This window comes from Pygocentrus nattereri, chromosome 9 (assembly GCF_015220715.1).
Source record: "Pygocentrus nattereri isolate fPygNat1 chromosome 9, fPygNat1.pri, whole genome shotgun sequence".
Taxonomy (NCBI): Eukaryota; Metazoa; Chordata; class Actinopteri; order Characiformes; family Serrasalmidae; genus Pygocentrus; species Pygocentrus nattereri.
In genome coordinates this window covers 40,702,014-40,715,271 of record NC_051219.1, presented here as the reverse complement: position 1 = coordinate 40,715,271, position 13,258 = coordinate 40,702,014, and the positions used below count along the sequence as shown (strand labels likewise).

The 13,258-nt window shown below is 41.5% G+C and overlaps 1 protein-coding gene across 2 annotated transcripts; it reads right to left on the bottom strand.

The window, feature by feature from the left end:
• Window positions 1-605: 605 nt before the first annotated feature.
• fkbp1ab (FKBP prolyl isomerase 1Ab) lies at window positions 606-12,756 on the bottom strand. Of its 2 annotated transcripts, XM_017710892.2 has the most exons (5): window positions 12,604-12,756; window positions 12,445-12,492; window positions 8,346-8,458; window positions 5,967-6,137; window positions 606-2,347 (listed from the first exon to the last, which is right to left on the bottom strand). In XM_017710892.2, the coding sequence occupies exons 1-4, from the start codon at window positions 12,638-12,640 to the stop codon at window positions 6,009-6,011; spliced, it is 327 nt and encodes a 108-aa protein (XP_017566381.1). In that variant the 5' UTR covers window positions 12,641-12,756; the 3' UTR covers window positions 606-2,347; window positions 5,967-6,008. The 2 variants fall into 2 exon arrangements, with proteins under 2 accessions (XP_017566381.1, XP_037397409.1); XM_037541512.1 differs by lacking the exon at window positions 12,445-12,492 and having other exon boundaries at window positions 12,604-12,744.
• Between the last annotated feature and the right edge of the window lie 502 nt (window positions 12,757-13,258).

Sequence of the window (13,258 nt, the reverse complement as noted above, 5' to 3'; positions counted from 1 at the left end):
TACAGTGTTTTGTTTTTTTTTTGCTCATCTACACCTCTGTCCATTATTCTGAAATCATCTAAAATGTGCTTTTATCTTTCCTTCAGATTCTCAGTTTCCATACATATCACTGGTGTCGAAAAAACCTCGGAAGAAAACCTTGTATCTCCATTTTTGCCTTTTATATTGTGTGTAAATTTCATGAGGAATGGACCAAAAGAAACAGCCCAAAATGCAGACTTGTCTGGTTCCACTGACTTGCATTAAAAGTAAAGTAGGTTTTCTCTTTCTGCATATATATATATATATATATATATATATAGTATGTATGTATGTATGTATGTATGTGTGTGTGTGTGTGTGTGTGTGTGTGTGTGTGTGTGTGTGTGTGTGTGTGTGTGTGTGTGTGTGTGTGTGTGTGTGTGTACACTCTTTTGCCTTCTGACCAAAAACATTTACAAACAAGTAAATAAATGCCAAAGGTTCGTTTCGCATGTTCAGCTTTCCCTGAGCATCTGGAATAAAGGAAAATGAAATCGGAGAACGTGTCGCGGTTCTGTTGGACACCTACAACACTTTGTAATAGAAAAAGAGCAAAAGACAATAAAGCCGCCAACTCCCCGAGCTGGATAAAAAGCATTTATTGCAATAGCGCATTTTCACTTGTTCATTGGTTTACGGCCTGTTTATGTCACTCGGCACATACATCGCACATAAGTACTATTAAAGCCACATACATTGATGCTTAAACTTCAGCAATAGAAAACAGCATCAACTCAAGTCATTTGTTCAAACATTTGCATTACATCAAAACTTCATCTTTTTATTCAGCCATACAAAACACTACTGCCTCTGTCCCCCCGGCCAACAAAACACAGTGCTTTTCTAGGCAGTGTGGTTCTTATTAATATTAATAGACAACTTGCAAAATAATTTAAACTGTAGTCTCACCTATAATTCTTTAGCCCTAAAAACTTGGCATTTGAAAAATATATATTAATGCAAAAAAGTTTTGTAGGTAGCAATTTAGTTGTAGACCTTTTTTTTTTTTTTACCAGTTTTGGGCATCAAAGCTGTAATAAGAGCATCACTCCAATTTCATGTGCACACAGTGCAGAGGACATTGATGGTTTGCTTAAAAATGTAGCTGACTTTGATTAAATGATATGAAAATGATAAGCATGTCTATAAATAGCACACACAATACCATCATGCCAATGTCTTTTATAACGAAAAGGGTCAGAAATAAACACAGATCATGGAACACACCGACCGTAAATTGTTCAGCACTACTCAAACACATCAGTGTGTCCTAATTTAAAACAAGCTCGCTTAAACATACAGGCAGATCATCTTTCTGTACAACAATAGCACTTCACTCTTGTCGGAAGAAAAACTCGTATCTCCAAAACAGTCACTTTACAGGAGAAGGAAAAAACCTACTTTAATTTTCATGTAAGTCAATGGAACCAGATTTTTTTCCAAGTCATTTTGGGTTGTTTCTTTTAGTCCGTTCATCATGATATTTACTCACAATATAAAGGGAACCAGGCATTTTCAAATTAAGTCAAAAACTGAAAAACAACAAAAACGGAGATACGAGGTTTTCATCCGACAACGGCGATTTTCTGGTGTCAATATAGTATCATAGACATATTACACAGCAGGAGCTTTTTCCATCAAAACACTGAACTGTGATAAGGTGTCGAATGTATAGCTAATTAAATATTATCAAGACTATAAACTAGAGCAAAGTCCACTAGGCAAGCCTCAGCGTTTAAACTGAAATAGGAGTGGGTGCTTGTTCATCTAATCTAGGTGATCCTCTATTCTTTAGTATTCAGCAAGAGGCGTGTGCTTTCTATTTGTTCAGTCACACAAACACTTGGCCTAAAGCGCACCAATAGTCATGAAGGGCTGTTTATTATTGAATTATAACATGCAAATATGTTAATAAGTGACAATTATCCTAGATTTATTGGTCTTTGTTTCATCATGCACAACCCCAAACAAAATAACAAGGCTAGTATATAGACACCTTTCAGGATATGTTCTATATAAGTGGTGGGTTACTTTAGACCATAGGGACAACCTTCAGTTCAACAAGGGTTCCTTTAGTGACCGATGGCTCGAGTTAAGAGAAAAGATAAAACGTTCATTTAATCCAGGTTAGTACAGTGTCCCACCACTATGAACCACCACTATGGTTACATACAGGAGACTGATGAGGATATAAATAAACTAGGGATAAAGTAGTGATGGAAAGGGTGGAACATTACGCTCAAGAAAACTTTTGGATTCAAACCCAGATCCCCAGCAGTTCTCCAAGGCTGCAAGATTTCTCCTCGTGTCCAAAACAGCTGACAAACTGTAAGAAAGGGATAACAGGTTGGTTACATCATTAAAGAACTCTGGTCTGACTTTTGCGTGTATGAGAATTGTTTTGAGAAGATTATTTGTAGGACTGCTTTGGTGAAAAACCCAATCAATATGACTAATTAATGTTAATTAATATCACTTTCCCCCCGATGTACTTGATCAGCCAAGACATGTTTGATATCTGATGTGCGCTTCTTTAGGTTGGGCTAACGTTAGGCTAATGTTGCTACTAAACACTGCTCTTACACGGTCACCCAACTTTTTTTTTCTCAGAAAGCTGAAAAATGGATTTGCTTCAAAAGTCTCCTGAAAAGCTATGTAAACAAACAAACAAACAAACTCAGGAACTCTCAGAAACACTCAGGAACCCTTCAGAAAACCACTGTCAGTGAACACAGTTAGTCGCTCCATCTACAAGTGCAAGTTAAAACTCTGCCATGCAAAGCGAAGCCACATATCAACACCACCCAGAAACGCCGCCGGCTTCTCTGGGCCCGAGCTCATCTGAGATGGACTGACGCAAATTGGAAAAGTGTCCTGTGGTCTGACGAGTCCACATTTCAGATTGTTTTTGGAAATCATGGACGTAGTGTCCTCTGGGCCAAAGAGGAAAAGGACTGTCCGGATTGTTATCAGCGCAAAGTTCAAAAGCCAGCATCTCTGATGGTGTGGGGGTGTGTTAGTGCCCATGGCAGGGGTGCACGTGCTACAACAGCGTGGCTTTGTAGTAAAAGAGTGTGGGTACTAGACAGGCCTGCCTGCAGTCCAGACCGGTCTCCCATTTAAAATGTGTGGAACATTATGAAGCGCAAAATACGACAGCGGAGACCCCGGACTGCTGAGCAACTGAAGTTGTACATCAAGCAAGAATGGGAAAGAATTCCACCTACAAAGCTTCAACAATTGGTGTCCTCAGTTCCCAAACGCTTACTGAGTGTTTTTAAAAAGCAAAGTTGATGTAAAACAGTGGTAAACACGCCCCTGTCCCAACTTCTTTGGAACGTGTTGCAGGCATCACAAAAAACAATAAAGTTTATCCGTTTGAACATTAAATATCTTGTCTTTGTTGTGTATTCAATTGAATATAGGTTGAAAAGGATTTGCAAATCATCGTATTCTGTTTTTATTTATGTTTTACACAACGTCCCAACTTCACTGGAATTGGGGTTGTATCACTACTCCACTTTTAAACTGGACTGTAAGGGAAGTGTCATACGTCAACATGTCACTATGCAGTAAGCCCATATGGATAAGCCTTATAATCATAAGACAGCTAGAAGTTCTTCTCGAATAACGATAACGTTATGAAACTAAGATGTTACGTTCCATTTTGTATAAACAGCACACAGAAAAAAGAAGTCCAAGTGTAGTCCAGTATATTACCCTTCATTCCCTAATGAGGCACAAACATTCAAACTGTGGCCACAAATTAGCAAGGGTGCAGAGTATCTTGCCAAATCTATTTGTATGAATAAATAAAAATCTAGGTGTGTTTTGAACAGGTTGAAAGATGAATTTGGTGACAGGGTGCCCCTGCTCGCCAGCCTTCTGGACTGGCATTGACGCTGTGCAGTCCTCACCTCAGATGCTTCTGCTGCCACTGCAAATCATAAACTAATCAAATTAACCACTGCCCCACCTGTTTTTCCCGCTTTGTACTATAATACTTTATACTAACTCTGTTTGCTGTCCGGTGTCGACCAGAGGAGGATAGTTTCCCCTTCTGAGTCTTGGTTCCTCTCAAGGTTTCTTCCTCTTGCCCTTAAGGAGTGTTTCCTTGCCACGGTCACCACTGGCGACGCTCATGGGGGCTCAACGCGGATTTTCTCTTTTTCTTTCTGTAATACTGATTGTTCTGTAAAGCTGCTTTGTGTCAACACCTATTGTAAAAAGCGCTATATAAACGTTGCTTGCTTGCTTACAGTGTAAGTGCAGTGTTTATTAGTTAGTTTTTAGTTTGAGTTGCTTCTTTAGTTTTTCAGTCAGAGCTGTTAGGCTAATGTAGCTACCAAGATAACGGGTAATAGAAGCTTGCATACATCTATTAGTATCGTGCAACCTGAATCATATCTAAACCACCACACACTTGCACCAAACCATGTTGAGACACGGCATGACCAGAGAACTTGTAGAGAGGAGAATTACCGCTCTGTAATGTCTTTTGGGTTTCTTAAATAAATGCCAAAATGAGAGTCCAAAATGAATGGGTTAATATGGAGCCTGAGAGTAAAATCATAGTTTATAAATGCTTGAACATTTTAAAAATAAACAAATGCATCCATGTCCTTAACACAGAACAGCATAAAACATTTTAACGCCGCTTTTATGGTTTTGGACGCTTTTGAAATCGAGTTTAAAACGGTGCCTCATGTATGTTTATGACAGTGAGTATGAACAGTCAATGAGCTGCTCTGCTTGCCAACCAGTCAGCACTCAGCAGCAGTAATGCCAGCATTGTACTGCCGAAAAGTTGTTTACGGTAGAAAAAAAGAAATATACAGGTGAGTTTACTTTTTTAGTAAGATACATCCTTCCTAAAAATGTAAGGAAAGTTCTGGGTGAGTGAATAAAAACTATTTTAACTTTTCATTTTTAGCCGTTTAGCTCCAGCCATCCCCATTCATTGAGGACTTGCTCACGGGCGCTCTGTGCTGTTTTACAGTCACATTCTTGATGTAACGAGGGAAATAAGAAGCGGCCAGGCTCCTCATAAACTGACTTTGGCATGACATCCATTTTTTTTACCGATATTGAAACTGTAACCTTACTAAGTACCAGCCATTACAGATCTGATATTTCTCTGTAAAAACTACTAAGCTTTAAAACGAGCTACTTGTATTTGAAGAACTTAAAAGCATCAAAAAAAGCATCGAAAAGTAGGCTACACTTTACTACCCCACAGGAAGAAATACACAGCTAACATCACACAGCACTTGAATTTTTTTAAGTGATACTTTTTAATCCTACAAACGGGGAAATTCCACCTCTGCCTTTAACCCATCCGTGAAGTGAAACACCACATACACACTAGTGAATACACACACACTAAGGGGCAACCCGGAGCAGTTGGCAGCCCTATCCACGGCGCCCGGGGGGCAGTTGGGGGTTAGGTGTCTTGCTCAAGGACACCTCAGTCATGGACTGTCGCACTGGGGATCAAACCGGCGACCTTCCAGTCACAGGGCCTGTTCCCTAACCTCCAGCCCACGACTGCCCCCAGGACTGAATCGCATTTATACATATATACTTATGTTTCTGACACTGCAACACAGTTATCTATATAACATGGGCAAATGTTATTTGCTGCAAACAATAGCAGTAGCCATCGTGAAGACTGAATTTCATCGGTACTTTTATTTATTTTAGTTAAATTGGTAGCTATTTTAGCCTTGTAGCTACAGTGTAAAATTAAAGAAGCATATTTCAGAAATCAAACATTTTTGCTGAATGACTGCATTTGTGGTAAGGGGAAAATTGTGTATATTTGATTTTTTTTACCAAACTTTCGCTTTAAATTTAAGGGGGAAATGATTAATTTCATGTGTTTCTGCAAACCATAACAATTTTAAAAGGGAATGTGAAAGTAAGACTGTATCTGAGGTACCTACCAAATAATAAAAGCATGAATAAGAACAGGCAGTGAGGATGCGTCACTCCAGACTGAGAAGCTCCACGTCGAAGATGAGGGTGGCGTTTGGTGGGATGATTCCAGGATGGCCCTTGTTGCCATAGGCATAGTCTGGAGAGCAGGTCAGTTTCGCTCTCTGGCCTACGCTCATCTAAAAGCCATGCACAAGAACATAGATGGGTCAGTTTTACATACAACATACGATGCCGACACCTGAACTGTCTTGGTTATGGTTATTTTGTTGGCTTGACTTATTATAGTCTAAGTTTGCAAATATCCAAACACATCTTGTATTTCTTTGCTTAATCAGATATTCGTGTGTAGTATTGATATTAAAAAATGAAATAAGCTGCATATTTTATATCTAAGTGATCTACAACCGGAAGCATTTCAAACAAAACAATGACAAGTTCTGCAGCTACAAGTTGTCATCATGTAGGTCAACTAGTAATATGTGGGGATGCACCAATACAGTCATTCTGGGTCGACATCAACATATTATGTTTTTCGAGTAAATATCTGCCAATACGGACACAAAAACATTTATAAAACGTAGAAATTAGAACAGATCAGAGAAATGTAGCACTTAGTGATATTTTAGTTTATTTTACTGTAGTAGCCCAGCATCGGCACAACTATCTGCTTTTTTAGGTGTACAATAAATATATTATTAATTATTGGTTTAAAATGTGGGGGTGGCACGGTGGCGTGGTGGGTAGCGCGGAAGGCCTGGGTTCGATTCCCCGGCCGGGTGACCGGGGTCCTCTCTGTGTGGAGTTTTTATGTTCTCCCCGGGTCTGCATGGGTTTCCTCCGGGTTCTCCGGTGTCCTCCCACAGTCCAAAGACATCCAGTCAGGCCAATTTGACACGCTACATTGCCCCTGGGTGCGAGTGATTGTGTATGTCTGTCTGTCTGCCCTGTGATGGACTGGCGACCTGTCCACTCCAGCACCCCCCCCGCAACCCTGAGGGAGAAGTGGCTTAGAAAATGGATGGATGGGTTTAAAACATCAGTCAAATCTAAGCTTCTGTTCAATACTGATCTTTTTTAAAGTAAATATCTGCCAATACTGATGTTTCCAATATCATGGTGCATCCTTAGCAATACATTACATCCCAAAAACAAAGATATTTCAACAAATCTACTGAAAGATCAAGTAAGAATCGCATTTTATGATAGATGCAACCCAGTAAATAAATGGTTGATGTTTTTTCATTCATAACAATATCATTTTTTTTCCCCTCACGTAGGCTATACTTGGGCAACCCTTCCAGTATATAGACAGCCACTCGTTTTAGCAATATCCACTTTTTTACACTGTTATTTGTTAAACAGTTTCCGAAATATTTTGTATTGTGTCATATTATGCAAAGGGTCCTCTGTCAGGCGCTACATCAGCGGCTTGTGTTTCATTTCTGCACCACATTCTCAGTTACAAGTCAATAACTTATTTCTTTATCAATTAACCACACATGCCTTACTTTAATACCCAATTAAGTAAAAAGTATACAGAGGTGAGCTCAGATTTCCATATATATGTGAATAACATCACGTCCCACCACTACCCTTCCCCTCTGGATATACTTCCCATGCCCCATGCTGCCCCCGAAGAATACTTCAGACCTGTGATAAAAAGCTGCAATGGGATATTTATCGCAGTGGACTTTTTGAAGCTGTTCATCCACAAATTCAGATACTGATGAATAGCAATGGTTAAAATGCACATCCCTAATTTTACATCTGGTTGTTTAAAAGTCCAATAAATATCCATTTACAGGACTGGTAATGTGTGGATTTCATGAATACATGCCCTAATATCACTGCTTGAGTATTTTTTTTTTTTGTCTTTTGACACAGATGGACAATTTTAATGTACCAATACTGATTTAAACTAAGAACAGGCACTCCTGAAAAGGCTGAGCACTTCTCTAGTGTTATTCCACTAGAGTGGACACTAAAGAGCACTCTTGCAGCGGAAGGCAGCACACTGCATCAATCAACATTACATAACCGCTCCACTGACTCATTACTGACCCCAGCTAGCCCAATAGGAGAACTACACTCATGAATCACAACAAGCAAAAAGGAGGACTATGACTAATAAATGTTTAATATCTTCCAGGAAAGAAAGTCATTTCTGATGTAGGTTAAGCCAGTAAAACATGCATGTGCTCCCCGGCGAGGATCAGGCCAAAGCCCCGAAAGAGACGGTTATGTGGGGCAGATATGGCTTTCTGACTGTCCAGTAAGAAGCACTGTGCAGTGTTTCATCACAGAATGAAGAAACTTCTTGATTATTATTTTTTTCTTCATAAAAATTTGTGGTCAGGTTTGTATCACTATGGGTCATCACACACCTGCACAACACCTTCCTCCCAGCCACGGATCACTTCCTGTTTACCAATCTTGAACTTGAAGGGCTTGTCACGGTCACGGGAAGAGTCGAACTTCCGGCCGTCTGTCAGAGAGCCTGGAGTTGGAGAGCAAACGACAAGAAAAGGGAAGGGAGCTTTGTGTTGGAAAAGCCCAACATTTCTGCATCTTTTATAAACCGACAGTAGACACAAACATGAAACTGGCGCCCCCCTAAAGCAGCTATTATGCAATGCATCAGACACTGTGCACTCAAGAATGTATAGCAGCAATGCTGAATCTACTGTCCCCAGATTTTGGCCTGTGTGTGTTTCAGGGGTGGCTACACAGGGAAGGATTCTTAGTGCCACCGAAATAGCCCTGCCAGCTGTCCCACACGAATCTGGCTGTGTGTCCCCATGTTTAGCGGCAATGATTCACAGGACATGCACATCTGAGCCACTAATTAATGTTGAATGGCTGAGAAAGCACAATGAACTCATTCAAGCAGGCCTGTATTTTACACTTCTTAGTCACACGCCAACATCCATTACAGGAGCTGCTGCCTTCCTCGAAGAATGATGCAAGACAGCAATTTTCCAAAGCCACATTCGCAGCAAAGTGTCGCCATGCTTTCTTGTTCGCCAAAATGGAGCAAAAATCAGGAGAGAAGGGGCGACGCTGAACAGTGGCATGGATTGCACATTCTTCACTGATTCTGGCCCATGTTGACATCAATGCATCACATAATCTCTGCATTCATGTTACAAATCTCCTCATCTCCCACATCCCAAAGGTGCTCTATTGAATTCCGATCTGGTGACTCGGAAGGCCTTTGATTCAATGGAACCAGTTTACGTTTATTGGTGCTTTGTGATGAGGCAGCATTGCACCAGCAGCTCGTTAAGACAGATCGGGTTCACGGATCCAGGCTGTTTATGCCAAATTCTGACCCTACAATCTGCATGTTGCAGCAGAAACTGTGATTCGTTAGACTGGGTCATATACGTCCCATCTTAAACTGTTCGGGTTTGGGTAAGTCTGCCCACTGTAACCTCAGATTCCTGCTCTTGGCTGACACCTGTGGAATCTCATGTGGATTTCTGCTGTTGTAGCCCATCCACCTAAAGGTTCAATGTGAGTTTTTGTTCACTACTGATCCAAAGAGTGGTTATTCAAGCTTTCCACACCCAGACGTAGGGGGGTAACAGTTCTCCAAAGGCACGGTTTGGTTCAAACCTGTATTTTTCAGCCACGTTTCGGTTCATACCTCAGTTGTTTTGTTTTCTTTGGAGGGCCAGTGGTGGAGGATAAATAAGAAAAAACAGGGGAAAAAGTTTGGAACAATGAAGAGAAAAACACCAAAAAAACATGGTAATTAACTTCACATAAATTAATCATGTAAACAAAAACAAATTTACATATGTTATAGTTACTAAGATTACAGACAGTTTTCATATCATGGTATACTGCATGTATATATGTATATATTTCCACATAAAACCAGTTTATATGCTTAAGTAATATATGCTTAGATTAACAATGGTGTATTATTCTAGACGTCCCTTCACTTTTAAAATAAATCTAAAATATTTTTATTAAACAGTAAAAACAGAAATGAGCCATATATTGACAGATATGTCAGTATTGCTTTCTACCCCTAACCAGATAATGGCGAGTGTATGTGAAGCCCACAGCTTCTTCTCTGAGCCTGCAAATAGCACAAATATGATGAAGCTGAAATCTGCTTCTTATTCAAAGGTGGCAAATAGGAAGATGCTTTACGCCCGAAAGTCATCCGTCTCATATGTGGGTCACAGTCAGATGCTGCTGGATTTTAGTAGATATTACACTTTAAGATGGTTCTCCGAGGGTTCTTTGGTAAATAAAATGATTCTTTAAAGGACCATCGACAGTCAAAGAATCCTTTGCTTAAATAAAGCGTGCTTCGCATCATGAGAGGGTTCCTCAGATTGATGGAGAATGTGCTGTAGATGGTTCTCTACAGAACATTTTTTTTAAAAAGTGATCTTTATAGCACCCAAATAGGTTCCTCTATTGTTACAAGCTTGACATCGTAACAGTAGAACTCTTTTGGGTGCTGCACAGAGACATTTTCAAAAAGGTTCCATATAGAACCATCTACAGCACATTCTCAAGAACCCTTTAAGCACACAAAGGGTTCTTTTAGTGTTCATGATTCTCTCTAGAACCATTTTCCTTACTAAAGAACCCATCCATTTGAAGGGCGTACAAGCCGTTCACACCATCAGTTTTAGCGACTTGCAAGTCAAGCTTATAACAGTGGTTCTATATCATGCTATATAGAACCATTTTCAAAAAGGTTCCATACAGAACCATATACATTAAGTTCTCCATCGATCTGAAGAACCATTTAAGCATGAAATAGTTCTATGTAGAACTTGTGTTTCTAAATAGAATCATTCCCTTTACTACAGAACCCTTATAGAACCATCTTCAACTAGGTACCACGTACACCACAATCAGGCATAACATGATGACCACCTCCTCGTTTCTACGCTCATTGTCCATTTGATCAGCTCCACTTACTGAATAGCTGCACTTTGTAGTTCTACAGTTTCAGACTGTAGTCCATCTGTTTCTCTGATACTCTGTTACCCTGTTCTTCAGTGGTCAGGACCCCCATGGACCCTCACAGAGCAGGTACTATTTGGGTGGTGGATCATTCTCAGCACTGCAGTAACACTGATGTGGTGGTGGTGTGTTAGTGTGTTTTGCGCTGGTCTGAGTGGATCAGACACAGCAGTGCTGCTGGAGTTTTTAAACACTGTGTCCACTCACTGTCCACTCTATTAGACACTCCTACCTTGTCAGTCCACCTTGTAGATGTAAAGCCAGAGACGACAGCTCATCTGCAGCTGCACAGTTTGTGTTGGGTCATCCTCTAGTCCTTCATCAGTGGTCACAGGACGCTGTTGGCTGGATATTTTTGGTTGGTGGACTGTTCTCAGGTGTTTAAAACCTCCACTCAGACCAGCACAACACACTTTAACACACCAACACCACGTCAGTCTCACTGCAGTGCTGAGAATGATCCACCACCCAAATAGTACCTGCTCTGTGAGGGTCCACGGGGGTCCTGACCACTGAAGAACAGGGTAACAGAGTATCAGAGAAACAGATGGACTACAGTCTGTAACTGTAGAGCTACAAAGTGCAGCTGTACAGTAAGTGGAGCTGATAAAGTGGACAATGAGTGTAGAAACAAGGAGGTGGTCATAATATTGTGCTTGACCGGCGTATATAGAGAGGAAGAAACTGCTGTTAGGCCAACAAACGGATTCTTCTATAGACTCTTACGTCTGAAATGATTTCAAAGCTGCCCTCCAGAGGCATTTCAGACTTACATAATCAAATACCAAATACCACAGTCTCTCTCTGAGTTCCCAGCGACGGCAGAGACCGCTGTCTTTTCTTATCTGCCCAAACGTGAGTCTGAGGAAGATGTGCTTCAGCATCTAGGCTGGCAAACTACCGGCTTGCTCGTTCTAGCCAGACAGACTGCTGACCGAAACACAGCACAACATCCCAGGAGAGCCCAGACAGACAGACAGACAGCGTTAGCTAATCCCTTCTGTCCAGCAAAGCCAGGGGGGCAGACGAGGGCTTAAAACCACCCCTGTCTCGCCGGTCTATGATGGGTGAGCCCACTGTAATACAACACAGGACTCAACAGCAGAAAAGCCCACCTCCCCTCCTTCCCTTCACTGTTTACTGTCCTCGGTCGCCAACGAGGCTGAAGTTGGCTTCTTCTTCACAGTCTCCCGTTCCACCTTAAATGGTGCAGCTGCATAGAAGGAGCTGGTGAGTAGGAGCCCTCAGCTTCCTTAAAAACAGGCTGTAGCATCTTCTCTGCTCGGACTGGACACGAATATGACGCTTCGTTTGGATGTGGTGATGAAACCTGCATCACATCTCCAAACCAACACTAACTCAGCTACTGATTCAAACAGCCGACAGCGGCAACTTACTCGGCTTTACGTAACTTATACGCGGTTTATGGTGAAAAATGCCGGGCGTCCAGCGGAACAGTGAGGTAAAACGCTTTAGTGCACAACTCACCAACATAATGCACCACACAGGTCTGTCCTTTTTTGGGAAAAGTCCTTCCTGTGAAGAGGAGAGCGAGAGGAAAACGAGCAAAACCTCAGAAAACACCGGGGCTGTACTAAACATAAACACAAGGGACATTTTCAGCGTAACTGTCTCTGCTTTATTTACCGTCGCCGGGGGTTATGGTCTCAATCTCGACTCCCATTTCGCCGTCTGTCCGTCTTCTCTTCCCAGAGTCTCCCTCCGCGTTTTCCTCTCTCAGCTCTCTCCGCCGCACAGATGTCCAGCTCCTGAACCCAGTGAATCACTCGTTTGAATCGGTTCGTTTTTAATGAACCGGTCGAGCCGACTCGCACGTCCAACTGAGTCGAATCGATGTTTGCGTCCGCGTTAACTTACGTAACGTTAAACGCCACATGGTAAAATATCAGACGAACCTCGTTTGACTAATGAGGTTGGATTGTGCGTTATTATTCACATTTTTCTCTTAATGCGCCTGGAAGACTTTCTCTCTCTTACGCGTTCGTACAGTTGTTCATCCTGAGTCTGACTCATTTAGTGAGTAACACAGCGAGGTCGAACTGACTCGCTGATTTCGGTGCCTTGATATGATATGAAAGTACTGTTCACTTGCGAATCAATGAATCACTGAATCGAACGTTAGACTCGGACGCGATTGAAACGGACGCCTAGAAAGAATCGGTTCAGTGAATTGAGTCGAACTTGTCATCTCTACGACGCCGCTGTGGAGTCACGTGACCAGCAATTCATTTTCACCGCCCTACCCCCTGCCCACCACGCACTCGCCAGAATAACAGAGCCC

Excerpts from the sequence above, each read along its gene's own strand:
- fkbp1ab (XM_017710892.2), bottom strand. The coding sequence starts at position 12,640 with ATGGGAGTCGAGATTGAGACCATAACCCCCGGCGACG. Across the intron at positions 12,493-12,603 it reads GACCATAACCCCCGGCGACG|GAAGGACTTTTCCCAAAAAA; the intron begins GTAAATAAAGCA and ends TCCTCTTCACAG. Across the intron at positions 8,459-12,444 it reads CTGTGTGGTGCATTATGTTG|GCTCTCTGACAGACGGCCGG; the intron begins GTGAGTTGTGCA and ends CTCCAACTCCAG.